Source organism: Stenella coeruleoalba, assembly GCF_951394435.1.
Source record: "Stenella coeruleoalba genome assembly, chromosome: 10".
Taxonomy (NCBI): Eukaryota; Metazoa; Chordata; class Mammalia; order Artiodactyla; family Delphinidae; genus Stenella; species Stenella coeruleoalba.
Genome location: NC_137156.1, coordinates 65788617 through 65814085, shown reverse-complemented (window position 1 = coordinate 65814085; position 25469 = coordinate 65788617). Strand labels below are relative to the sequence as shown.

Sequence of the window (25469 nt, the reverse complement as noted above, 5' to 3'; positions counted from 1 at the left end):
GAGAGTTAGCCTGGGGACTCAGGGTGGGTTTCTGTGCGGTTCTGGTGAGCAGCTCTGTGGCAGAGCAGATACCACAGCTATAGTAAGAGCTGGAGTGGGCTTTAGGGGACGCAAGCAGGGCAGCATCCCCAGCAGGGCTGGGGTACCACAGGGGAGGGGCAGGTTGGAGGAGGATGACCTGCTCAGCTTTGGCCATGGTTCTGAGAAATTTGGAGGTGTTCAAGACAGATGTGTGGGGCTGGAATCCCCAAAAGAGGCCCCAGTTGGAGACATGGTGCCATCCAGCAGAGGTGGTGACCGAAGCCAGAGGAGGAAATGTCCAGGGGAGTGTGGGAGGGAGAAAGAAAACTCTAGGGCCCCAGTGTGTTTATGGAGGGAGCTGGTGTCTGGGGTTGGTCCCTAACTGTGCCTGCCAGGAGGCCACACCCCTGCTCATGAGCCTCCCCCGAGCGCCAGACCTGTGCTCATCCTCAACCTTGCTTCTGACTCCAACAGCCTCTCGTAGCACGCTTTGAGTGACCCCCTCACAGCAGGCAGCCATTTCTTTTGGGGGACCCCTCATGGTTCTGATGAGGTTTGCCTGAACACCCTCTCAGCTGGGCCTCCAGTCTCCCCTAAAGGCTAGACCCAAATGTGTATGTATGTCTGCACTGTATATGCCAGCTCTGCCCTGCTCTCACCCACCCTTGCTGTACAAGAAGAGGTGAGGGTCTTGCAGGCAGGGGCTGCCTCTGTAATGAGAGCATGACTGCTTCTCTGCAGCCCTCACGTGAAGGACAGATTTCAAAGGGTTGGGGGGTCCTGGGACACGGCTGAAGAGACCTTGACCTAGGGAAAAGGTTCTGGGCCCTGTGGATCACAGTGCTGTACTTCATGATAATTTGGGGCTGTCCCTGTAGCTCAAGCCTTATTGGACAATAGGAAAACAGGCAGTATGGATGGTTCTCACTGCCCCCAGCTCTGGCCATACCAGAGACCTGGCCATACCTAGAAGAGGAAAAGGCAGACAAGTTTAACAGAAGTGCTGTCCCCTTTTGTCCCCCATTAGCCTGTGGAGCCCCAGGAGAGGCTGGGGGGCCAGGCACGTTGGAAGGGACCCTATGGCAGTGGTGAGTCTAGAAGTATTCTCCAGGCTTAAAAAAAACAGGGGACCTGCTCTTGGGAGGATCTCTCTATCTCAGTATCAACCCCTATAATGAAGACATACGTATATACAAAGAGTGTCCTTGGCCTGCAGTTGTGTTGAGGGGACTGTCCATAATCACAGAAGCCAGCTGAGGGAGACGGGCGGGAATTCAGCCTGGTTAAGGGAAGAGGAGTGAGGAAGGAGTAGTTACGAAGGTGGACACCACAGGTGGACCTTGAGGGCCGTGAGGAAGGGAGGGAGGAGCCCAGGGTGACCTCTGGGCCTGGCAGAGATGATGGGTGGAAGGGGGTCTTCAAGAAGAGTAGGTTGGGGACTTTCCTGGTGGCACAGTGGTTAAGAATCCGCCTGCTGATGCAGGGGACACAGGTTCGAGCCCTGGTCCGGGAAGATCTCACATGCCACAGGGCAACTAAGCCCGTGTGCCACAACTACTGAGCCCGCATGCCACAACTACTGAAGCCCGCGCATGTAGAGCCCGAGCTCTGCAACAAGAGAAGCCACCGCAATGAGAAGCCTACGCACTGCAACGAAGAGTAGCCCCCGCTCACCGCAACTAGAGAAAGCCCACGCGCAGCAACGAAGACCCAATGCAGAAGAAGAGTAGGTTGGAGGAGGGGACTCTGAGGGGCCAAAATGAGAATGTGTGGGTAGGGGAGCCTGGCTGGAGCAGGACAGGCGCACCAGTGGGGGCATAGGCGGGAGGGGGTGGATTCCTGAAAGATGAGCTGTCACTGTGGGTGGTCTACCCTCCACACATGGATAACCCCTCCCTGGAGGCACAGCTGGATGGCATCTGCCTGGGGCTGGTTCAGAGCACAGCAAGGGGTCCAGGACACTGGGATGGACATGTCTGCATAAGTACAATACAGATTTTCTCCTCCTGGCTTGCCCTTCCAAAGTAGGGGTGGGCATTACTTGGATGCAGCCCAGTGGTGCCTTGCTGTCCCTGGCATGAGCCTAGAGCCCCTCATTTGCTGGGGGCTGCTCTGCCTGTTGAGGGGATTGGGGTGGGACACAGGAGACCCAACAGACAAAGGGATGGCTGAATCACAGGAGAGGCCAGCCGGGACTCATGGCCTGAGGGCTTGTCTGGGTAGCCCAGTCGGAGGTGGGGGTGGGGTGGGGGGAGGGGGGTGGTGAGTCATCTCCAGCTGCATCTTCTACCCCACCAACATCCTGCTGCGTCTTTCATCCCCGGGAACCTGTCTGAAGTCTGGTCTCCAGCAGTCACTTCTAGTCTGTTTGACCTAAAGCAGCCAAGATCTCTGACCCTAGATGGGGTTGGAGAGGGATCCCTCAACATCCATCTGTAGAGAACCTCCTGGGGAAATCCCAGAAGCCACGGGAGGTGGGGGTCTTTACACTTAAGTGGAGTCAGATCATCTGTCCAGGGGAGGGGTGGCAGGGGCGGCGACTTCTGGGACGATGGGTGGGGGTGGGCCGCCTGGGTCCCCGCCCGCTGCTCCGCCCCCGGGATCAGGGACTTTTCTCTGCCGTGGCGGCGGGACTGCAGCAGCGGCTGGCGATCGGAGCCGGCGGACCGGCAGGCAAGACCGGGACTGGGGGTGGGAGAACGCTGGCCTTGGACCCGCCAAGGCTGAGGGACAGAGGCGGGGTCCTGGCTGACCGTTTCCCTCACCCAGGATGAGGCTGCGGCTCCTGGTGGCTGCGCTCTGCGCGGGGATCCTGGCAGGGGCTCCCCGAGTGTGGGCCCAGCACAGGGAGAGAGGTGGGTACGGCAGGGAAGGACCCCATCCAGGGCACTGCACCCTGCCACCCGCGACTCCACTCGACCTTCATCCTGGATCCCGCCTCCCACCCTCCTCGACTTATGCATTTCTCCTAATTCTCCCTGGACTCCCCAAACCCTCCGCGACCCACACTGCATCTCCGAAACTGCATCCAGTTGTGCGTGGCTCCCCTACCCTATGTCACTCCGCGCTGGTCCCCAGACGCCAACCTAAGTCCCAGATCCACACCCGCTCCGGCGACTCTCCCTCCCCACTAGTCCTCCGCGTGAGACTCCGCTCCAGGCCCCACCTCTGTTGCCTCCACCGCTCCCAGGCCCAAGCCAGCCTGTGCCCGTTTGCACAGTGAATGAGGCCAACTCCCCTCCCCAGCCCCAAGGGACCACAGTGAGGGTAGGGGGTGGGTGGGCCCCAAGAAAAAATCGTGATCGCTTTTCCCTGCCCCAGTGAGCTGCACGCGCCTTTACGCCGCTGACATCGTGTTCCTACTCGACGGCTCCTCGTCCATTGGCCGAAGCAACTTCCGCGAAGTGAGGGGTTTCCTTGAGGGGCTGGTGCTGCCCTTCTCCGGGGCAGCCGGTGCACAGGGTGTGCGCTTCGCTGCCGTGCAGTACAGCGATGACCCACGGTGAGTGGCTCCCCACAGCTGGACCCACCAGGACCCCACCCCCAGAAAGAAGCAGAGAGCCCCCAAACCCCTAGGTTAGGCTTTAGGGAACCCAGAGGATCCCCCCTCCCACGAGCCAGGACATCTTCTTAAGACAGAAGCAGGGATCTCCTAGGTACAGCCCTCACATCTGAGACCCCTTCTGAATAGTGCCTTGCCAAAGATAGGAGCTGTGTTTTCTGATCTAGAGATGGAGAGGCCTAGAAGGGGACCCATGACTTGAGATGCCCTGTGCCTGCTGGACTCTCCTTGTTCTAGCCTCCTGATGCCTTCAGCCTCTCTCACTCAGCAGAGGGCCTCCCTGTCTGGCCAGTGTCCACCTGCTTATAACTGGGCCCTTCTTCCTACCATTATTTAATTATCCAGACATCCTGGTACCTGAGCCTGGGAGCCCCAAGGGGTCCAGGCCTGCCCAGGCCCAGCCACAGGTGTGACACAGTTGGGTACCTAAGGAGTTTGTTAGCTTGGGAGCTTCAGAGATGGAAGGTAGGAATCACAGAACCAAGTGGACTCTCAAGGGGGCCTGATACAACCCTCATTCCAGAGGCCTCTTAGAGGCCAGGACCAGAAAAAGCCCTTACTCCTAGCCTGCTGCCACCCGCCTCCCCACAGGACAGAATTTGGCCTGGATGCGCTTGGCTCAGGAGGTGATGTGATCCGTGCAATCCGAGAGATCAGCTACAAGGGAGGCAACACGCGCACAGGAGCTGCAATTCTCCACGTGGCTGACCGTGTCTTTCTGCCCCAGCTGGCCCGACCTGGTGTTCCCAAGGTGATCTCTCACCCTACCATGCCTTCCAAGGTGACCCCAAGTAAGTGTTTGAAGCAGTCCTGACTTGACCCTGCACCTGCCCCAGGTCTGCATCCTCATCACAGATGGGAAGTCCCAGGACCTGGTGGACACAGCTGCCCAGAGGCTGAAGGGGCAGGGAGTCAAGCTGTTTGCTGTGGGTGAGTACCAAGCTGGGGTGACAGGTCAGCTGGGGCAGGGATGAGTCAGGGGGCATGTGGGCAGCTGAGCCCTGATTGGGCATCACCTCAGGGATCAAGAATGCCGACCCTGAGGAGCTGAAGCGAATCGCCTCACAGCCGACCAGCGATTTCTTCTTCTTCGTCAACGACTTCAACATCTTGAGGACGCTACTGCCTCTTGTTTCCCGGAGGGTGTGCACAAGTGCAGGTGGCGTGCCTGTGGCCTTGCCCTGTGAGTTCCTGCCCACCCTGTGTGCCCTGACCTGGACCCTGACCCGAACCCCAACCTGGGAGTGCTGATTCCATCCCACGTGCTCCTGACCCTTGAGCCCAGTGCTGTACCATAAGTGCTGACCCCTGATTCTCTTGCCTGGTTGCCTGACTGCCCCTTTCCCAGCCAATGACTCAACCTCTGGTCCACGAGACCTGGTGCTGTCTGAGCCAGGCAGTCAATCCTTGAGAGTACAATGGACAGCGGCCAGTGGCCCTGTGACTGGCTACAAGATCCAGTACACGCCCCTGACGGGGCTGGGACAGCCACTGTCGAGTGAACGGCGGGAGGTAAGGATGTCAGCAGTGGTAGGTGGAGGGCTGGGGACTTAGCTGGCCAAGATGAAGTGACCTCTGACCCTGGGCAGGTGAGCGTCCCAGCAGGTGAGACCAGCATGAGGCTGCAGGGTCTCCGGCCACTGACTGAGTACCAAGTGACGGTGGTTGCCCTCTACGCCAACAGCATCGGGGAGGCCGTGAGTGGGACAGCTTGGACAAGTGAGCAGTTCTGCTAACCTCTGACCCTGCTCACCTAACCACCCATCCCAGTAACCCCTCCCCACTCTGGACTCACTAATCCCTGGTGGGACCTTCCCCTAGCTGCTCTGGAGGGACTGGAGCTGACCATCCAGAACACCACAGCCCACAGCCTCCTGGTAGCCTGGCGGGGTGTGCCAGGTGCCACTGGCTACCGCGTGACATGGCGGGTCTTCAGTGGTGAGTCAGAGGTGTGGGCTGAAGGAAGTCCCTGCACCTCAGACAGGACTGTAGGGTGCTAAGTCTGCAAGACCCACTGACCCCTCTGTGCCCCCCGTGCAGGTGGGGCCACGCAGCAGCAGGAGCTGGGCCCTGGGCAGGGGTCAGTGCTGCTGCGTGACCTGGAGCCTGGCACAGACTATGAGGTGACCGTGAGCACCCTGCTTGGCCGGAGCGTGGGGCCTGCCACCTCCCTGACTGCCCGCACCGGTGAGAGGGCTGGGTGCTTTCTTCAGGCTGGGTGGGCAGGCTGGCAGGGCACAGAGGCCACTGACCTCCCATGTGCCCTGGGCAGACACTTCTGTTGAGCAGACCCTGCGTCCCATCATCCTGGGCCCCACATCCATCCTTCTTTCCTGGAACTTGGTGCCTAAGGCCCGTGGCTACCGGCTGGAGTGGCGGCGTGAGAGTGGTCCGTGCAGGAGGGTGGGGTGGGCAGGCTGGGTCCAGACCTGGCCTCAGCTGGCCTGACCCTGTCATCTTGCAGGCTTGGAGGTGCCACAGAAGGTGGTGCTGCCCTCTGACGTGACCCGCTACCAGTTGGATGGGCTGCAGCCAGGCACTGAGTATCGCCTCACACTCTACACGCTGCTAGAGGGCCGCGAGGTGGCCACGCCTGCAACTGTGGTCCCCCCTGGTGAGGGCTCTGTGGGCCCGGCCAAGTGAGAGGGGAAGGTACAGGGGCCCCAGGCTGCCTCTCAGGCTGTGCTGTCCAACAGGGCCAGAGCTGCCCGTGGGCCCTGTGACAGACCTACAGGCCACCGAGCTGCCTGGGCAGCGAGTGCGAGTGTCCTGGAGCCCAGTTCCCAGCGCCACCGAGTATCGGATCATCGTGCGCAGCATCCAGGGTGAGGGGGACACAGCAAGACCCGTACACACACTAAAGTTCCAGCCTTTCAAACCATTCCAGCCTTTCCAGCCCTTCTCCACTCCGGGGTCTCTACAGCCTCCTCCTCTCTCCTTGTCCATCCACCTCCCAAGACGGCACCGAACCAGACCCCATCACAGGGTCTGTCTGCTCCCTGCCCTGACCCTGCTTGTCTCTTCATCTGGATCTGTCTCCACTCCCTGCCCCACCTCCCTGGCCATGGCTTTCACCCTTCTCCACAACCACAAGCTCAACCCCCGCCCTTCTATAACCTTAGCTGTGACCACTGTTCTCCCATGTCCCCATCCAATACTGACTCCACCTCACTGTCTGTCGATGACCTGTCAACTCATGTCGCTGTCCGCTGACTTCTGACATCCTACATCTTATGTCCTTCTCCACTGACTCCTGTCATTATGTGTCCCCATTCATCACTGGCCCATTATCCTGTGTCGCTGTGCATCACTGACTCCTTTTACCCCTGTCCTTATCTCTCACACCTTTCTGTCCCATGTCCCATCCCTCACTGACCCTTTTCTTTTTTTTTTTTAACATCTTTATTGGGGTTTAATTGCTTTACAATGGCGTGTTAGTTTCTGCTTTATAACAAAGTGAATCAGCTATACATATACATACGTCCCCATTCCCTCTTGCGTCTCCCTCCCTCCCACCCTCCCTATCCCACCCCTCTAGGTGGCCACAAAGCACCGAGCTGATCTCCCTGTGCTATGCGGCTGATTCCCACTAGCTAGCTGTTTTACGTTTGGTAGTGTATATATGTCCATGCCACTCTCTCACTTTGTCCCAGCTTACCCTTCCCCCTCCCCGTGTCCTTAAGTCCATTCTCTATGTCTGCATCTTTATTCCTGTCCTGCCCCCACTGACCCTTTTCATCTTGTATCTCTGTCCATCACTGAGCACCTTCATCCCACATTCCCATCTCTCACTGACCCCTGCCTGCCTATCCTGCCTTCTCCCTTAGGGGTCGAGCGGAGCCTGGTGCTTCCTGGGAGTCAGACAGCTTTTGACTTGGATGACGTCCGGGCTGGGCTGAGCTACACAGTGCGGGTGTCAGCTCGAGTAGGCACCCGAGAGGGTGGTGCCAGCGTCCTCACTGTTCGCAGGGGTGAGCACTGCAGGAGGGCTGTGGGGGACAGCTGCCTGACTCACTCTGGTCCTGGTTTTGATCCCTGACCTCTATCTTTAATCCCCAGAGCCAGAAACCCCACTTGCCATCCCAGGGCTGCAGGTAGTGGCGTCAGACGCAACACGAGTGAGGGTGGCCTGGGGACCTGTGCCTGGAGCCAGTGGATTTCGGGTTAGCTGGAGGACAGACAATGGTCAGTGTGGGATGTGCGGGAGGGTTGCTGAAGGGAACGATCAGGGTATGGGGGACCAAGGGGCAGGCAGGAGCCATGCCAACATTTCTCTCTGACGTTAGGTCTGGAGTCCAGCAAGACATTGCCCTCAGAGTCTACTGCCACAGATATCATGGGGCTGAGACCTGGAACCTCCTACCAGGTGGCTGTGTCGGCATTGCGAGGGAGAGAGGAGGGCCCACCTGCAATCACCGTGGCTCGAACTGGTCAGGGCCTGACCCAGCCCCTTGGCTCTCTCTCTCCAGTGGCCCTTCAGACCCCCATGCCTTCCCTTTCAGACCCTTGCTTCTCCACAGAACTCCAGTCTCCCCCTTTAGATCCCCACTGCCTCCTCCCTCAGAGGCCCTGCTTCCCCCTTCAGTCTCCCTTGCCTCCTTTTAAGCCCCTGCCTTCTTCAGATTCCTCTGCCTGTCCCCTAACACCCCGCTCTTCTTGCCCTCAGATTTCCAGCACCTCATCTCTCAGACCCCATTGCCTTTTCTGCCAGACTTGACCATCTTCTTAGACTTACACTTTTCTTCTTTGTCAGACCCCCTCACTGCTTCCTAGTCCTCCGTCGGAACCCTATTACCTTCTCTGTCAGACCCTCTGGTCTCCCAGATTCCTGTCACCTGCCACCTCAGATTTCTACTATCCCCCCTGTCAGAACCCCCACTCCTTCCCCATCTGATCCATTCACTGCATCCGCTATCAAATCCTTGCCTCCCTTTAGACTCCCATTGCCTTCCTCTATTAGATGTCCCCCCCATCCCTCCCCCATCAGACCCTCCACTGCCTCTTCCATCAGACTCCCCATTGCCTCTCTCCACCAGACCCGCTGGCCCCAGTGAAGACAGTCCGTGTTACTCAAGTCAGCAGCTCATCTGTCACCATCACCTGGAACAGGGTTCCTGGTGCCACAGGATACAGGGTCTCCTGGCACTCAGGCCACGGTGGGCACCAGGGGTTTGGGAAGGGACCAGAGGTTTTGGAGGTTGTCGGGGGCAGGCCTGGGTGGAATGGGAGCAGGGGTTTCTTCGGGGTCCAGGTGGGACATTGGGGGGCAGAGTCTGGCTAGTCCTAGAGCTACCTTCATCCTCACTCCTAGGCCCAGAGAAATCCCAGTTGGTTTCTGGGGAGGCCACAGTGGCTGAGCTGGATGGGCTGGAGCCAGATACCGAGTACACAGTGCATGTGTGGGCCCGTATGGCTGGTGTGGATGGGACCCCTGCCTCTGTGGTTGTAAGGACTGGTAAGTGGACCCTGGCCATCTGCCAACCACATCTCATTGGCTACCCTGTCCTGCTGCGTATTCCTGACTGCTCCAGCTGCCTGCTCCATCACAGCTCTTCTCGTGACTTCTCTCCCCACACTGACGTACCCCACATTGACTAGGAGTCCACCCACAGTGACCTCCTGGCTGCTCCACACTGCCCACTCTGAGGCACTGATCTTTTCCCACTCAGAAGTTGCCTGCACTGACCCGTCCACAGTAACCTCATACTGACCTTCAGATAGACCTCCCTGCGTTGAACATGCCTGTTCTGCCACCCTGTTCTCTGCCCTGTTCTCTGCCAGTGGCCCCTGACCCTTTCCCCTGCATCTTCCCCCAGACCCTCAGCCCGTGGGCAGTGTCTCGAAGCTGCAGATCCTCAATGCTTCCAGTGATGTTCTCCGGGTCACCTGGGTGGGGGTCACTGGAGCCACAGCTTACAGACTGGCCTGGGGCCGGAGCGAGGGTATGATTCCCTGACCCTGCCCTTGCCCTTCCTGGCTGGGATTGGCCCCTTTGGTCAGCCACCCCTATCCCTAACCGTTGCCCTATGCTCGCCTGGCCAGGTGGCCCCACGAGACAGGAGATGCTCCCAGGAAACACGGACTCCGCAGAGATACGGGGCCTTGAAGGCGGCGTCAGCTACTCAGTGAGAGTGACTGCACTTGTGGGGGACCGTGAGGGCGCACCTGTCTCCATTGTCGTCACCACGCGTAGGCAGAGCTCGGGCTGGCGCGAGCCTTGGATTGGTGCCCTGGACGGTTTGGGGGCGGGGTTTGTTCTCGGGAATGGAAGAGGGTCCAGGGATTGGTAGTGAACCTGTGGGGGCGGGGTCTTCGGGGGGAGGAGGGATGTAGCCTGGGATAGGCAGTGGGGCCTGTTGGGGGCGGTGCGTGTTCCAGGGTTGGTCTGGGATTGGCACAGAGATTAACTGGGGACGGAGCCTCCCTGATTTTTGTGCTTTCTCTCTAGCGCCTGAGGAGGCTCCACCAGCCGTGGAGACACTTCGTGTAGTGCAGCGAGGGGAGCACTCCCTGAGGCTACGCTGGCAGCCGGTGCCCGGGGCACGCGGCTTCCGTCTGCGTTGGCGACCTGAGGGTGAGATGTGCCCCCGGTAGGGAGGTTAGGCACCAATGGGGCGGGGGTGGGGGTGGGGTCGGTGAAATCAGTGAGAGTGGGCAGGGTCTGTCAGTGGGGGTCTGCGGATCGCTGAAGGTACCTGGTATCAGTCACCTAGCTGCGTGGGATCAATGAGGGTCAGTCGGGCAGGGTCAGGAGATCAGTCAGGAGGGTGGACCCCATCAGCAGGATCAGTCAGTGAGGCTGGCGGGGTCATTGTCAGTAAGGTTCGTGGGGGGTCAGTGAGGTGGGCGTGTCCGTAAATGCTGGTCTGTAGCATCCTCCTATGTGCCCCTGCCCCCCTCTCATGCCTGCCCCAGGTGGCCAGGAACAGTCCCAGGTCCTGGGGCCGGAACTCAGCAGCTACGAACTGGACGGGCTGGAGCCAGCGACCCACTACCGTATATGGCTGAGTGTCTTGGGGACAGCTGGAGAAGGGCCCCCCTCAGAAGTAACTGCATACACTGGTGTGCTCTTACCCCTACCGATGACCCACCCTGATTTCCTGTACCCCATGACCCTGAGTGACTCCTCCTGTAGCCCCCCCCTACCATTCCTGATCCGGGGTGATCCCAGCATGACCTCTGGTGACTTCCTTCACTAAGATGAATCTGCCCCAGGATCTCCTTAGATCTCTCTCCTCTGGGTTCTCGGGACACATACTCGGATCCCTAGTCTTTGATTCCTCCTTCAGAGTCACCTCGTGTCCCAAGCACTGAACTGCGTGTTGTAGACACCTCAGTCGACTCAGTGACTCTGGCCTGGACCCCGGTGTCTGGGGTATCCAGCTACATCCTATTCTGGCAGCCACTCAGAGGCCCTGGCCAAGGTGATGGGGAGGCCAGTGTTCGGGTGGGCTGGCAGTGGGGGCTCCATGGAGGGCCTCCTGTTTAACTGAGCTCTGTCCTCTGCAGAATTGCCTGGGGCCTCACAGACACTTCCGGGGATCTCAAGCTCCCAGCAGGTGACAGGGCTAGAGCCTGGTGTCTCCTACATATTCTCCCTGACACCTGTCCGGGAGGGTGTACAGGGTCCTGAGGCCTCGGTCACACAGACCCCAGGTATGGTGGGCCCAGTGGGAGGGGCCCAAGAGAGTAGCTAGATGGGCTGACTGCTTCAGTAACTCAGCTCCCTTCCTGCAGTGTGTCCCCATGGCCTGATGGACGTGGTGTTCCTGCTGCATACCACTCGAGACAATGCTCATCGCGCAGAGGCTGTGAAGCGAGCCCTGGAGCGTCTGGTGTCTGCACTTGGGCCGCTTGGGCCACAGGCCATCCAGGTTTGGCCCCAGAGGCAGCCAGACTCCTACCTGTCCCTGCCCACCCCTGGTCCCACACCATTTCCCTGTCCCACCACTGGTCCAGGCTTTCTCCCTGCCCTTCCCCAGGCTCCAGGTTGCCTCACTTGCTGGTTGGCTCCGTATCCTACCATCACTGCTGACCCCCTAATAGATCAGGTTTAGTTACACACCTTGGGCTCTGTGTCTCCCACCAGGCTCTGTGTCCCCTGTCCCTGCTGTGTCATCCTCCCCAGGCTCTGTGGTCTCCCCACCCTAGGTTGGCCTCCTGTCCTACAGTCACCGGCCCTCCCCACTGTTCTCGCTGAACAGCTCCTATGACCTTGGTGTCATCCGGCAGAAGATCCGCAACATCCCCTACACGGACCCAAGTGGGAACAACTTGGGTAAGGACTACAGTGGACATGGATTCTTGGGGCTTTCCCATGGGGAGCTTGGTGCCCCTGGGTTCTGACATGACCTTTCTCCCAGGCACAGCAGTGGTTACAGCTCACAGATACCTGTTGGCACCAGATGCCCCTGGACGACGCCGGCATGTGCCGGGGGTGATGGTTCTACTGGTGGATGAGCCCTTGAGAGGTGACATCTTCAGCTCTATCCGTGAGGCCCAGGCTGCTGGTGAGGAGCAGGGCTGGTGGGAATGGAGCCTGGGAATAGGGTTGGCCCCAGCAGGGTCGTCATGCAAGCTGCTGGACCCCTCCTTAGGGCTCAAAGTGATGATGCTGGGCCTGGCAGGAGCTGACCCAGAACAGCTGCGTCGCTTGGTGCCAGGCATGGACTCTGCCCAGACCTTCTTCGCCGTGGATGATGGTCCAAGCTTGGACCGGGCAGTCAGTAGTCTGGCAACAGCCCTGTGTCAGACGGCTTTGACCACCCAGGTTTGGAAGGGGCCTCTGGGGGACTAGGTGGTGAAAAACAGAGGGTCTGGGGGCTCTTGGTAGAACGGCTGACCTCAAGGAGACCCTGTGTCCACAGCTACAGCCAGACCCTTGCTCGGTGCATTGTCCAAAGGTAAGTGTCCAGGGTTGAGAGGGTGGGTGAGGGCCACTCTTGGAACTTGCCACTCTGACCGTCGCCCGACACATCTTTCCCCAGGGCCAGAAGGGGGAACCCGGAGAGATGGTGAGTGGCTCTGGTGGGGGATAGAGAATGGGTTGGGGGCTCAGTGGGTCAGGGGGCGGTCAGCAGCACAGGGCTCACCGATCATCCTTCCTAGGGGCTGAAAGGACAAGCCGGGCCTCCTGGTCCCCCCGGCCTCCCGGTGAGTGCCACCCCATACCTGTCCTCTGTCCCCTGACCGGCGTACTGCCTCTTCACCTGCTCTCTTCTCTCAGGGCAGGATGGGTGTTCCTGGCCCCCAGGGACCTCCTGGAAGTACCATTGCGAAGGGTGAGAGGGTGAGTGTAGAGACCATTGAGGTTCCCCTAAGACAATCCTCGAAGCTTCCTTAGGGTTTTTACAAGAGGGAATGAAAAAACAGAGTTAGAAACACAGAGTATTCCTAGAAGCCTAAGTGGACATTATCAACCACAGCAGAGACTTTGGGGAAGGATCTGAATTAGGGGGGACCAGTGGGGTTTTGAGATCCCCTGGAGAGCCCGGGTGGAAGTTCCAAGTCCAAGGGGCAGGGAAGGCCCTGGCCTCATCACTGCCCTTGTGCCTGGGGTTCGGCTCCATTCAGCTCACAGGGTACATACATCACTGCTGTACCCCCAACAATGCTCAGGGGCCTGTGGGGTGAGGGGTTCAGGTGAAGAATAGTCCGTCGGGGCTCCTCCAGCGAACCAGGGGCACTGAGGGAGGGTCCCTTCCTGCCCTAACCTCTTTGCCTCCTTAGGGCTTCCCTGGGGCAGATGGGCCTCCAGGCAGCCCTGGCCGCCCTGGTACTCCTGGAAGCCCCGGCCCGAAGGTGAGCGAGCCTTGCCCTCACGGTTCACATGGTGGGATGCTTTGCTTGAGCGGGTGGGGTGGTCTGACTGGGCTGACTCTGGCCTCCATTTATAGGGCTCCCCAGGGTGGCCCAGTCCTCGTGGAGAACCAGTAAGTTGCTCTGCTCCACAGTGTCTTCCCAGAGCCCTTTCTGCAGGGTGGGGAGCTGGGGTGGTGGAGCGAGGTTGGCTTGTAGGGGCCCACCCTGAAATGCACTGAGACCAAGCATCACCCTTTGCTCTGTTTTGTCCTCAGGGAGAGCGAGGACCTCGAGGCCCAAAGGGGGAGCCGGTAGGTGAAGGAGGGAGGGGAGGGAACCAAGCCAGGATGTCCAAGGGAGGAACAGGGTTGCCCCAGGACAGACACTGTGTGGGGCCTAAGGCATGATGAGGAATAGCTGGGGACCTCTAGGGGCTTCTCCTACCTCAAGGCTCCCATACCCTGAATCCTTTCTGCTGTTCTCTGTCCTGCAGGGAGAGCCTGGACGAGTCATTGGAGGCGAGGGCCCAGGGCTTCCTGGACAGAAAGGGGACCCTGGACCTCCAGTAAGTTCTGGAGTATGGTGTGGGGGGGAGTGATGTGTGATGGGGGAACCAATGGGGTGGGTCTATGGGGTTTTACTTTATATTTTGTCTCTTCCATCAGGGTCCCCCTGGATCTCGTGGCCCATTGGGAGACCCAGGACCCCGTGGTCCCCCAGGATTTTCTGGAACAGCTGTGAAGGTGAGGGCATGACCGCCATATAGTCTCATCACCTCCATGTGATCCAGTGACCTGGTGACCTCATTCAAACCCACACAGCCCCTGCTGGTCACTCTGAGCTCATGTGACCTCTTGACCACCCCCACCCATGACTCCTCAGTTCCTCCATGAACTTTGTAATCCAGTTTGACCCCAAGACTCTTGTTCCTCCTGGTATCTTGGGGTGTGGAGGTGTAGTCCAGGGTCACGTGTCATGATCTCTCTTCCAGGGTGAGAAAGGTGATCGTGGGGAGCGGGTAAGTGAGGGGCAAGTTATGCTGGGGGTGGCTTGGAGTCTGATTCCCCCCGGCCATCCCCTGACCTGCTGTTCTTTCCCAGGGTCCCCCTGGACCAGGTGATGGCAGCGTTGCTTTAGGGGAGCCTGGGCTGCCGGTGAGGGAGCCTTGAGGCTCTGCTGGGGACCCTGTGGCCCATGCTCTGGGGTGTGGATAGAGGAGCTGGGGGCTCTTCTGGGGCAGTGGGTGGGTGCTGGACCTCAGTTTGGGGCTCACATTTTTACTCACCTCCTCCTAGGGTCTTCCTGGAAGCCGTGGACCCCAAGGCTCAGTTGGCCCCCCTGGAGAAAAAGGAGAAAAGGTGGGAGATCTGACTTCTTGGTGTCCCAGTTCTGAGGTGAGGCCTCTGGGTGCTGGGAGCAGGGTCTTCTACCCACCTGTTTTTCCTTCAGGGTGACTGTGAAGATGGAGCCCCAGGCCTCCCAGGACAACCTGGGACCCCGGGTGAGCCGGTGAGTGTAGAGGCCAGGGATTCTGAGCGTGGTGGGCATAGCTCCAGCCCCCACCCTCAGCCATCAACCCTCTACTCCATTCTTATTCCCAAACCCAAATCTCTGAACCCCTTTCAGGGCCTACGGGGACTTCCTGGAGTCACTGGCCCCAAAGTAAGTGCCATTTTGTGAGGGGTCAGGTATGAGAGGTGACACACTGGGACCCCGTAGGATTAGGGGAGGCAGGAGGATCAGGAGATAAGGGTTCTCCCCAGGTCAGAGGCTGTGATTTCAGAGACAGATGATTGGAGTTTGAGACACTTTGTCTGGGGTTCGACAGTAAAGGCCCCTCTCCTATCTCTCTCCCCTCAGGGTGACCAAGGACTAACAGGGGCCATCGGTGAGACTGGAGAAAAGGTAAGTGCAACCTGGGGGGCCCTCAGGGCCCCAGAGGATCTGGAGCCAGACTCAGCTCTGACCCATTCTGCTCCATCAGGGCGAACGTGGATCCCCTGGCCCAGCGGGACCACAGGTGAGCCCACTGACCCCACTGCCGGTGCCAGTAGACCTTGGCTCCGTACCCCTCCTGGTTCTGACTTCTTGCCCTTGACCTCCACTGCCCCTGGCCCTCCACCCCTCCTCACATGACTCCTAATCTCTGCTGATGCAGGCTCTAACCCTCAACCCCAGGGACCCGCTTTTAGCTTTCTGACCCTGCTGAACTGACCTTGACTTCCACTGACCTGGTCTCTGTCTTCCTGCCGAGTTTGACCCCTGCTGACCTAAATCCTGATCTTCTGTGACCCCCATCCTGAACCTCTAGCCCTTACCTGCCATAATCCCCCTGCCCCCACCCACCTGGGTCAGCATTTCTGCTCCTCTTCCCCAGGGTCCACCAGGAGTTGCTGGGCGTCCTGGACCTGAGGGTCCTGAAGTAAGTATGTGACTGTGGGATCAGGAGTAGGGCTCTCATGTGTTCCTCCCCATCCTGGGCTCATGCTTTCTCCATGTGCAGGGGCCACCAGGACCCACTGGCCGCCGAGGAGAGAAGGTGGGTCATGGGCTGGGAGTCAAGTGCCCCCGATACCAGGGATTGTGGCAGGTGGGATACTGGGGCCTTGAGTTCCTAGGTGGGTCCCTGACCCATCCCTGTCCCTATCCTTTCTCTACAGGGGGAGCCTGGTCGCCCTGGGGACCCCGCTGTGGTGAGTGAAGGGAGGGTGTGTTTCCGATCACCGCACAGGCCCTTGAACAGTGTGACCCGCCTGGAAACCAGCGTTCCAGGCTGTGACCCCATAACCTTGGGACCCTGGACTGGCTCAGAGCTCTGTAACTCTAATGCTGTAACACGCCTTCCAACTCCTGGCTGTGATCCTGTGAACCCATGACCACCATACAGGTCGTGAGCCCTGTGTAACCCCTGCCCTGCTCCCAGCGGTGACCCTGTGACCTCTGGGCAGACACTTCTGATTCTATATAACCCCAACTCCAATCAAGCCTGTAGTAGTGTGATCCCTAGGCAGGGCCAAGCCGTGTCTGTCCTGTTTGTTTTCAGGGACCTGGGGGTGCTGGAGCTAAAGGAGAGAAGGTAAGTCTGGTAAGAGTGAAGGGACGCTGTTACAGGGTTGAGATCAAGGTCATAGGGCCTGCCTCTGGGCCTGCCTGGAGGCCCCTGGAGGTCATGACAGTTGTGGCATGATCGCTGGGTGGTGGGTTCATGGAGCCTGTGGCTGATGCTGGTGGTCTTTGTCACCTCCAGGGAGACGTAGGGCTCCCTGGGCCCAAAGGAGCTACCGGAGTCAAAGGGGAACGGGTAAGTGCGGGGAAGTGTTTAGGGGTTAGGACAGGTGATGGTTGTGTCCCCTGACCTCTGATCCTTCCTCACCCAGGGCCCACCTGGCTTGGTTCTTCCTGGAGACCCTGGCCCCAAGGGAGACCCTGGAGTCCGGGTGAGTAAATGTGGGGATGGGGAGTGTGACAGAAGGAGATGAGGTGGTGCCTGGGAGCCCCAACTAAGTCGTACCTCCCTCCCTATGCCCTGCAGGGTCCCATCGGCCTCACTGGCAGAGCAGGACCGCCGGTGAGTGCCTGTGACCTTGGGTAACATCAAGGTTTCTGGGGTCACCTCCCCTCAAGGGCTGGCTATACGTGCTACATCACTCTTGCCTCCTCCACAGGGTGACTCAGGGCCTCCCGGAGAGACGGGAGACCCTGGTCGTCCTGGTTCCCCAGGACCCATCGGCCCCCGAGGACGAGATGTAAGAGGACTGGACTGGGGGAGTGCTGGGGGATGGGGAGTAAGGTACTGCTGGCCTCCCTGGGGGTTTGGGGACCAAGGCTGACTCTCATGTCTCACAGGGTGAAGTTGGAGAGAAAGGTGACGAGGGTCCCCCGGTGAGATTCCTGCCCACTGTGGTTGCTGATCCTTTACCCTTGAACTGTGATCCCTGGGGGGCTGGGGCTCCACCAGGTTATCCAGTCCACCCCCCTGCCTCTGGTCCAGTTGGTTCCCAGGCCCTTCTCTGTCGCCACTCCCTGAGTTAGTTTGAGCCTAACTCACCTGTTTGATGTGGCGTTCTCTCCACCACCAGGGTGAACCAGGTTTGCCTGGAAAAGCTGGCGAGCGTGGCCTTCGGGTGAGGCTTTGCAGGGAGAAGTAAGGGGGGGTGATGAGAGAACTTATAGGAGGTGGGCATGAAGCTGTGGGAAACTCTGAGGGGAGAAAGGGTGATGGGAGAGTCTGGAGGGAGGCATGTGGTGATGGGGAACTCTGACATGGTTTTCAGGGTGATGGAGAACTGGGGCAGTATGGGGGTCATGGGGGAATCTGCAAAATGCTGGGGGGGTCTGTCTCACACCAGCTACTCTTCTCAGGGGGCACCTGGAACTCGGGGGCCTGTGGGTGAGAAGGGAGACCAGGGAGATCCTGGAGAGGATGGACGAAACGTGAGTCCTGACCTCTGATCCCTGAACTCTAACCTCAACTTCAATCTCCAACCATCCAGCTCCCAGCCTCTGACCCTGCCACCCCGACCCTGCAGCGCTAAACCCTCACAGTCCTCATTTCCTTTGACCCCTTCATCACAACCCCCAAAGGCCACCAGGATCCCCATGAATCCTTAGGGTGTTTCCAAAGCTCCCCCAAACTGCTGCCTCTCCTCACTGACCCTGACCCTCTGACTTTCTGCAGGGGAGCCCTGGACCATCTGGACCCAAGGGTGACCGTGGGGAGCCAGTGAGTAGTGCTGGTGTTCTGGGCTCAGTAGTGCTCTTGTTCTGGGCTCGGGAGGGATACAGGGTTCCGGTGCTCAGTCTGGTCAGCACCTCCATTAAGGGCCTGGAGGTCAAGGTCGGGAGCCCTGGTGGCCACCTCCAGGCCTGACCTGGCTTCTGGGGTTTGGCACTGGGGTGCAGGGAATCTGGGAGCAGAGCTGAGCTTGAGGCAAACCTGAGCCATACCGTGGGGCCGCAGGGCTCCTGTTGACTACAGTTCTTTCCTTTCCTAGGGTCCCCCAGGACCCCCTGGACGGCTGGTAAGGGTTGCCTGGGTCTGATTCTCTGTCATCTCCCTCACCTGCCCCTGTTAGCCCCACATGGTGTCCCTTCATCCCTTCCACTGACTCCCACTTCCCCCACTGCCCCCTGATGTCTTTATTGATCCTCACCAACTCCTCTTCCCCTACTTGAACTATTCTTCTCACTGGCCATTCCCTCCACAGGTGGACACGGGACTTGGAGTCAGAGAGAAGGTATCATGTTCCGTGGGTGGAGTGAAGCTGTGAGCATAAGAAAGCATCCCAGCACCCCCATGACAGGTTCTGCCTTGGGCATGCCTGTGGCCCTAGTGCTATTCCCTCAACACGTTTGTCTCTACCATAGGGAGAGTCTGGGGACCGTGGACAGGAGGGTCCTCGAGGACCCAAGGGTGACCCCGGCCCCCCTGGAGCTTCTGGGGAGAGAGTGAGTGTGGCTTATCCCATGGGAACGTGTGGGCCTGGGAAAGCCTGCTCTGATTTCTTCCTCCCCTTGTCCTCAGGGCATCAGTGGACTTCGGGGGCCCCCAGGCCCGCAGGTGAGTGACACACTTTGCCCCATCAGCCTAAGTTCCCATCTTGCCCTCACCTCTCACTGACCTTGTTCCCTTCAGGGGGACCCAGGTGTTCGAGGCCCAGGAGGAGAAAAGGTGAGAGGGCATGGAGGTTTTCTGACTGTGAGCCTGGGCTCTCAGATCCATCTCATCCTTCGAGGCCTCTTACCACTCTGTTTTCCTCAGGGTGACCGGGGCCCCCCTGGCCTGGATGGCCGCAGTGGACTGGATGGGAAACCAGGAACCCCTGGTCCCCCTGGGCTGCCTGTGAGTCGTGGTGGTCACTGCCTGGTCACGCCCCTTCCCTTGCCCCTTTGTATGGCTCCAGACTCACTGGAGTCTTCTGGGTCTTGATGAGCTCTGGGGCCAGATGGGTTATCTGTGTCTTTTCCTAGTACCCTGCCTGGGTGGGGGGTGTTACTGCCTGACAGGCCTTGGGTTCACAGGAACTAGTGGCCCTGTCAGTGGGCAGTGCCCCTGACCCCATGACCACTGCGGACTCCCTGACTTGAGTCTCTCCTCAGGGTGCTATAGGCAAGGCTGGGGACCCAGGGAGAGACGTAAGTAAGGGGAGATATTAGGGTGGAGGGCGGCTCAGGGGTCCAGCATGAACTGTGTAGCCTGGTCTTCATAGTCACAGGACCAGCGGGAGTAGGGGGAGTTGGTCCAGCCCTGTCCTTGGGAGGGTCCCAGTCCCTGGCAGGCAGGTTTGAGCAGAATCCTGCTTTCTGATCTTCTCTGCCTTGGGTGCTATAGTAGGACCCCCAAATCCTGAGGATTCTTCCCTTGGGAGTTTCAGCAGGGGGCCCCCTACCCTATCGGGTCTCAGCCTCGGGACCTCAATGGCTCCTCCCAATTCTGGGGGGACTCTACACGGGAGGAGGTTCTTAGTGGGGTTCTCCAAGTCCATGGATGTGCCCCAGGAGATATATCAGTGGCCCTCTCAATCCTAGCAAAGACTTTTTCCAGGGACTGCCTGGCCTTCGAGGAGAACAGGGCCCCGCTGGCCCCTCTGGTCCCCTTGGAGCACCGGTGAGTCCCACTTTCATTGTACCCTTTTAAAAATAAAAAAAAAAAACTATTTATTTGGTTGCACGGGGTCTTAGTTGCAGCAGGCGGGCTCCTTAGTTGTGGCATGCATGTGGGATCTAGTTCCCTGACCAGGGATCAAACCCGGGCCCCCTGCATTGGGAGCTCGGAGTCTTATCCACTGTGCACCAGGGAAGTCCCCTCGTGGTATCCTTTTGCCCCGTTACTGCCCTCACCCCAACCCTGACTTCTGACCAATGATCTGTTCCCACAGGGAAAGCCAGGCAAGGATGGCAAGCCTGGCCTGAATGGGAAAAACGTGAGTGTCCAGGGTAGACACAGTGAAACCTCCAAAAAATGTTAGCACATGGACATGGTTCAGATGTGCCATACACACGGGGCACACACACAGACACATGCTGACACGGGCCGACACCCGAGTACGTAGCCCACACGTACAGATACATCCTGAAGCACACGTCCATGTGCACACACGGGCAGCCTCACAGACACAGTGGGTTAAGTGGACGTGCTGACCTGTGCCTGGATGGGCCAACACAAGCTAAAATAACCACAGCGACGGGCACAGGCAAAGAGCCTCAGACACAGATGGAGAGGTGCCAACACACAGGTGTGAAGCCCACATTCAGGGATACTGAAGACATGTTGACACACAAACACTTCCACCCATACACGTGCTATGGCTTGGCCCCAGGGCTGCACGTGTACCTCTGTGGAGGTGTGGTGAGACACATATCCAAGGCTCTGACGTGTGATACATGCGGGGACAGACCGACATATGCATTTGTGTCCACAGTCACTCATATACATACGGCCACACATAGTGAGGTAGACACAGGACTTGCAGACAGTTACCAAGACACACAGACAATTCTTAATTCTTATTTCTGTTGGGTCTGATGTGAGTCCTCTGCCCGCAGGGAGGACCTGGGGACCCTGGAGAAGATGGGAGGAAGGTGAGTCCCCTCACTTGGAGTCTGCTCTGGCTCAGATTGGGGCCATGTCTGAAGCACCCTTGTCTTCCTTAGGGAGAGAAGGGAGATTCGGGCGCTCCTGGGAGAGAAGTGAGTGTTGGAGTCTTCTGCAACCTCTGACCCCTGACCCTGACCCTGACCCTGTGATATGTGGCTCCACTCCTTTCTGGGGTCTCAGGGTCCTGATGCTGGCTGCATCCTCCACAGGGTCATGATGGCCCCAAGGGTGAGCGAGGAGCTCCTGGTAGCCCTGGACTCCAGGGCCCCCCGGGCATCCCAGGGCAGGTTGGCCCTCCTGGCCAGGTGAGTGTCCAGGGTAGTTCCAGGACTTGGGAGCAACAGGGACCATTATGTTGTCACCCTGGGATGCCATGATCCTGTGTGACTTCTTTGTGTTCTGACATATCTCAGGGTTTCCCTGGTGTTCCAGGAGGTTCGGGCTCCAAGGTGAGTGTGCAGATGCTGGGTGGGGGGTATGGTCAGGGGCTGCCCAGAGTGGGGGCATTTTCACCACTGGTCATTCTTTTTCTCAGGGTGACCGTGGGGAGACTGGACCCAAAGGGGAACAGGTGAGGCCTCCATCTTTTTCACTTGCCCCGGTAGCCATAGCACCCACGCATGCGCGCACATGCCTCCAGCCCCAACCCCAAGCTGGGTCCAGCGGCTTGTCTCTTGGTGTCTCCAGGGCTTCCCAGGAGAGCGTGGCCTGAGAGGAGAGCCTGGGAGCACGGCGGTGAGTGAAGCCTGGGACCTGGCCCTTGACTGTTATGTGCACGCCTGTAGCGGCCACCTCTGTTCCCTTCCACTTGCCGTGAGGCCCCACTGGAGCTGTGCTGTGTGCTCAGCCCCCTGCCCTGTTGGGATTCCTGTAGCCTACACTGAGGGGAACCTGGGCAACGGGGACATGTCAGGGAGGGGCTTCCAGTGACCTCGAGTCACCTCAACCAAGGACTAAACCAAGGACTCCTCAAGGACTAAAGGGTCCTCTGGGCAAGAAGCCTGGGGAAGAGGGTAGGGAGGCTGTTTTGGGGGGCAGTGTGGGGCCTTCTCCTCTGTGGGCAGCCCCTCACCCAATTTGTGTCCCCAGAATGTGGAGCGGTTGCTGGAAAATATTGGCATCAAGGTAGGTTGTTTGGGGGCTGGGCACGGGGGCTGATGGGAACCCCACGGGACAAGTAATGCCCGTGGGGCCAGGCCAAGGCATGGGAGGCTGCAGTAATGGCCCTGCTCTTCTGACCCCTCACTGTCACTCAGACGTCCGCCCTGCGGGAGATCGTGGAGAGCTGGGAAGAGAGCTCTGGCAGCTTCCTGCCTGTGCCTGAACGGCGTCGTGGCCCCAAGGGGGACCCAGGAGAGCGGGGCCCACCAGGCAAGGAGGTGTGTGTTGGCTGCTCAGGGGGCATGTCCTGTGGAGGGTGTGGTTGACACCAGCATTTATTTTACTCTTCTGTTCGTCCAGGGCCCCACTGGCTTTTCTGGAGAACGCGGGCTGAAGGGAGATCGTGGAGACCCCGGCCCTCAGGGACCACCTGGCCTGGCCTTTGGGGAGAGGGGCCCCCCTGGACCTCCCGGCCTTGCTGGGGAACCTGGAAAGCCTGGTATCCCTGGGCTCCCAGGCCCGGCTGGGGGTGTGGGAGAGGCAGGGAGACCAGGAGAGAGGGTGAGCCTGGCTGGGACGGCCGGGGAGGTGGGCTCAGGAGGAGCTGGACTCCCCACGGGCATAGCCCTCACCCTGCGATTTGCACTTCAGGGAGAGCGGGGAGAGAAAGGAGAACGTGGAGAACAGGTGAGCTGGAGGGGGCTTTACTGGGCGGGACTGCCTATGGGCTGTGTTGGGGTGGCCACCCATTTTCTTCTTTTCTGCAGGGCAGAGACGGCCCTCCTGGCCTTCCTGGACCCCCTGGCCCCCCTGGCCCCAAGGTGATCACCCCAGCTCTGCCCAAACCTGTGACTGCTGTCACCAAGAGGCCACCATTGGCTTGAGCCCCAGAAATTCCATGTGGTGACTCTGACCCTACAACCCTCTGGCACCCTGTGATCTGGGATGACCCCTCCATGCCTCTGTGACAGACACATCTCTCCCCTGTGACCTTGTGCTTGTAGGTGGCCATGGACGAGCCAGGTTCTGGACTCTCTAGAGAACCAGGACCCCCTGGACTCAAGGGTGCTAAGGTCAGTGTGTGGGATCAACCTGGGGGCCACCCTTGCCATGGCGCCAGCGCCTGGCTTGACATGTCATCCCCACAGGGGGAGCCAGGCAGTGACGGCAACCAAGGCCCCAAAGGAGACAGGGTGAGGCCTCCCACCCCACCATGTTTCCCCTCCCCTGCAGGAGGGCATGCCGGGGTGGCATGTCTGTGGGCACCTGGCAGTGATGGGGGCTCAGGGCATGACACTCTGCTTGCAGGGTGAGCCAGGCATCAAGGGAGACTGGGGAGAGCCTGGACAGAGGGGTCAAAATGGCATCCCGGTGAGTCCTTGCCCCACAGGCCATGGGTGCACAAGTACACGGCTCTCACTTGTGTTGTCCGGGCTGGAGTCTGCTCTGCCTGGGGCTGTCTAGGGGGAAGCTGGGATGGGGAACAAGGACAGTGTGGCCTTAAACGTGTTCTCTCTAGGGTCTGCCAGGAGAGCGTGGCGTGGCTGGGCCTGAGGGGAAGCCGGTGAGTGATGGCAGGAACAGCGTGGCCGAGATTCTGGGGAACAGCTACCCTTTGCTGTATGCTGGCCGCCGTATGCACGTGTCACCAGTGACTGGTGCCGGGGTGTGGTGACTGGGTGCCCAGGTCTGAGTGCAGATGCATGATAGCTGTGTACGTGTACAGGCCCATGTGTATTGTCTATGTGGGGCAGTCTGTGGGTATGGGGTGATTTGTGCCTGGGAGGGGTAGAGGTGCAGAAGTGGGGCCCCCAGGCAAAGGTCTCCAGAGGGCAGGAACAGGCCCAAGTGAGGCCAGACTGAGGCTCAGAAGCCCCCTTCTCTATCCAGGGTCTGCAAGGTCCAAGGGGGACCCCTGGCCCAATGGTGAGTACCCCAGAATCCCGCTCCCTCCTGCTCCCATCCTACAGTGGGTAACCCCTACAATGGGCAGTACTGCCTCAGTTTCCCTGGGAGGGTGGGATTGGCTCCCACTCGTCTGGCTCTTTCTCTCTCCAACAGGGTGGCCATGGAGACCCTGGACCACCTGGTGCCCCGGTGAGTGATGGGGAAGCACTGCCTAGTGGGGGTGGGACAGGCATCAGTCCCCACTGATGACTCAGTTGGATAACTTGTTTGTGTTAGTCCATGAGTCCAGGTGGATAACTCTGACCCCAGTTTCCTGCCCTTGATACTTTTTTCTAGGGTCTTGCTGGCCCTGCGGGACCCCAGGGACCTTCTGGCCTGAAGGTGAGTATAGGCTTGTGTGTGTGTGTGGCAGGAAGGAGGTGGTGGCTTGGAGCAGCCTGTCTGCACCAGGATAACATCTGCCAACCTCTGGGAATGTCACTGCCCTGTAATGCGACTGAGCACCAAGGTGCTCCGTCCATGTGGGCTTTGCTGTGGATGGAGGCTGAAGGGCCTCTCATTCATCTGTGGGGTCATGCGGTCTCTGGGGTTTTGGCAGGGGGAGCCCGGAGAGACAGGACCACCAGGACGGGTGAGTGACCCAGCCCATGGGTTAGTCACAGGGAGCTGGGTGGGGTTGGCACTGCCCTGAACTTTTTCTTCCTCCAGGGCCTGCCTGGACCCACTGGAGCTGTGGGACTTCCTGGCCCCCCTGGCGCCTCAGGCCTTGTGGTGAGTGAGGCCCCTGCAGAGATAGCATGTCCCTGCCCTCTGGGTCCCGTGCTCTCCATGTCCCTCTCACATCTGACTTGTTTCCTTCAGGGTCCTCAGGGGGCACCGGGTTTGCCTGGACAAGTGGTGAGTCCTGGGGATCAGGGCTGGACTCCGGGGGTCAGGAGTCAGGGGGCAGGCCCCTGACAGAGCTCTCCCTTCTCAGGGGGAGACGGGGAAGCCGGGAGTGCCAGGTCGTGATGGTGCCAGTGGGAAGGACGGAGACAGAGGAGCCCCTGGCGTGCCGGTGTGTGTTCTGAGGGGAGCTCGCTGTGGGCATGTGATGGGGCCTGTGCCAGCTGCCGTGTGCCTGAAGGAAGAGGAGGGCTGGGCAGCAGGGACAGGGGGTGGAGAGGCACTGAGTTCCACCCACCGTTCTGCCATAGGGGTCACCAGGTCTGCCTGGCCCTGTCGGACCTAAAGGAGAGCCTGGACCCATGGGCACCCCTGGACAGGTGATCTTTGATCTTGACCGCCACCTTCTGCATCAGCTCCTCTGCCTCACTCCCAAGCCTAGTTTGTCCCTTCCATATGGACGGCGGGGTGGGGATGGGGAGGTGGCAGGAGGCGAGGTAACTCACCAGGAGTTCCCTGCAGGCTGTGGTCGGGCCCCCTGGAGCAAAGGGAGAGAAGGTGAGTGTGTGGGAGGCCCTGGTTTGGGGGGCACAA

General features: G+C 59.4%; 1 protein-coding gene across 1 annotated transcript in view; it reads left to right on the top strand.

Annotated features, from left to right (window-relative positions):
• Window positions 1-2572: 2572 nt before the first annotated feature.
• Window positions 2573-25469, top strand: part of COL7A1 (collagen type VII alpha 1 chain) — a gene marked incomplete at its 5' end in the record, with an annotated part of 31914 nt that continues 9017 nt past the window's right edge. The window contains 89 exons of the mRNA XM_079935439.1: window positions 2573-2694; window positions 2791-2876; window positions 3343-3523; window positions 4175-4334; window positions 4420-4513; window positions 4605-4766; window positions 4932-5095; window positions 5173-5302; window positions 5405-5521; window positions 5624-5770; window positions 5856-5972; window positions 6048-6197; window positions 6280-6408; window positions 7411-7554; window positions 7643-7768; window positions 7870-8013; window positions 8620-8739; window positions 8895-9038; window positions 9400-9525; window positions 9626-9772; window positions 10032-10157; window positions 10499-10645; window positions 10873-11007; window positions 11093-11239; window positions 11321-11457; window positions 11735-11861; window positions 11947-12093; window positions 12181-12353; window positions 12451-12486; window positions 12571-12597; window positions 12692-12736; window positions 12810-12872; window positions 13313-13384; window positions 13480-13515; window positions 13660-13695; window positions 13878-13949; window positions 14050-14127; window positions 14376-14402; window positions 14485-14538; window positions 14680-14742; window positions 14834-14893; window positions 15011-15046; window positions 15245-15289; window positions 15369-15404; window positions 15762-15806; window positions 15888-15923; window positions 16045-16077; window positions 16428-16460; window positions 16632-16685; window positions 16762-16821; window positions 16917-16952; window positions 17050-17130; window positions 17231-17266; window positions 17464-17508; window positions 17747-17818; window positions 18063-18107; window positions 18379-18405; window positions 18592-18621; window positions 18752-18832; window positions 18909-18944; window positions 19020-19055; window positions 19146-19226; window positions 19484-19519; window positions 19929-19991; window positions 20263-20307; window positions 20930-20965; window positions 21038-21073; window positions 21191-21286; window positions 21395-21430; window positions 21517-21552; window positions 21669-21716; window positions 22071-22106; window positions 22238-22360; window positions 22443-22643; window positions 22734-22769; window positions 22850-22903; window positions 23087-23155; window positions 23231-23275; window positions 23391-23453; window positions 23602-23646; window positions 23973-24008; window positions 24144-24179; window positions 24327-24371; window positions 24589-24621; window positions 24699-24761; window positions 24852-24887; window positions 24967-25047; window positions 25187-25255; window positions 25398-25433. Of these exons, the coding sequence (XP_079791565.1) occupies window positions 2573-2694; window positions 2791-2876; window positions 3343-3523; window positions 4175-4334; window positions 4420-4513; window positions 4605-4766; window positions 4932-5095; window positions 5173-5302; window positions 5405-5521; window positions 5624-5770; window positions 5856-5972; window positions 6048-6197; window positions 6280-6408; window positions 7411-7554; window positions 7643-7768; window positions 7870-8013; window positions 8620-8739; window positions 8895-9038; window positions 9400-9525; window positions 9626-9772; window positions 10032-10157; window positions 10499-10645; window positions 10873-11007; window positions 11093-11239; window positions 11321-11457; window positions 11735-11861; window positions 11947-12093; window positions 12181-12353; window positions 12451-12486; window positions 12571-12597; window positions 12692-12736; window positions 12810-12872; window positions 13313-13384; window positions 13480-13515; window positions 13660-13695; window positions 13878-13949; window positions 14050-14127; window positions 14376-14402; window positions 14485-14538; window positions 14680-14742; window positions 14834-14893; window positions 15011-15046; window positions 15245-15289; window positions 15369-15404; window positions 15762-15806; window positions 15888-15923; window positions 16045-16077; window positions 16428-16460; window positions 16632-16685; window positions 16762-16821; window positions 16917-16952; window positions 17050-17130; window positions 17231-17266; window positions 17464-17508; window positions 17747-17818; window positions 18063-18107; window positions 18379-18405; window positions 18592-18621; window positions 18752-18832; window positions 18909-18944; window positions 19020-19055; window positions 19146-19226; window positions 19484-19519; window positions 19929-19991; window positions 20263-20307; window positions 20930-20965; window positions 21038-21073; window positions 21191-21286; window positions 21395-21430; window positions 21517-21552; window positions 21669-21716; window positions 22071-22106; window positions 22238-22360; window positions 22443-22643; window positions 22734-22769; window positions 22850-22903; window positions 23087-23155; window positions 23231-23275; window positions 23391-23453; window positions 23602-23646; window positions 23973-24008; window positions 24144-24179; window positions 24327-24371; window positions 24589-24621; window positions 24699-24761; window positions 24852-24887; window positions 24967-25047; window positions 25187-25255; window positions 25398-25433 (7041 nt within the window). The remainder of the gene's footprint in view (window positions 2695-2790; window positions 2877-3342; window positions 3524-4174; window positions 4335-4419; window positions 4514-4604; window positions 4767-4931; window positions 5096-5172; window positions 5303-5404; window positions 5522-5623; window positions 5771-5855; window positions 5973-6047; window positions 6198-6279; window positions 6409-7410; window positions 7555-7642; window positions 7769-7869; window positions 8014-8619; window positions 8740-8894; window positions 9039-9399; window positions 9526-9625; window positions 9773-10031; window positions 10158-10498; window positions 10646-10872; window positions 11008-11092; window positions 11240-11320; window positions 11458-11734; window positions 11862-11946; window positions 12094-12180; window positions 12354-12450; window positions 12487-12570; window positions 12598-12691; window positions 12737-12809; window positions 12873-13312; window positions 13385-13479; window positions 13516-13659; window positions 13696-13877; window positions 13950-14049; window positions 14128-14375; window positions 14403-14484; window positions 14539-14679; window positions 14743-14833; window positions 14894-15010; window positions 15047-15244; window positions 15290-15368; window positions 15405-15761; window positions 15807-15887; window positions 15924-16044; window positions 16078-16427; window positions 16461-16631; window positions 16686-16761; window positions 16822-16916; window positions 16953-17049; window positions 17131-17230; window positions 17267-17463; window positions 17509-17746; window positions 17819-18062; window positions 18108-18378; window positions 18406-18591; window positions 18622-18751; window positions 18833-18908; window positions 18945-19019; window positions 19056-19145; window positions 19227-19483; window positions 19520-19928; window positions 19992-20262; window positions 20308-20929; window positions 20966-21037; window positions 21074-21190; window positions 21287-21394; window positions 21431-21516; window positions 21553-21668; window positions 21717-22070; window positions 22107-22237; window positions 22361-22442; window positions 22644-22733; window positions 22770-22849; window positions 22904-23086; window positions 23156-23230; window positions 23276-23390; window positions 23454-23601; window positions 23647-23972; window positions 24009-24143; window positions 24180-24326; window positions 24372-24588; window positions 24622-24698; window positions 24762-24851; window positions 24888-24966; window positions 25048-25186; window positions 25256-25397; window positions 25434-25469) is intronic.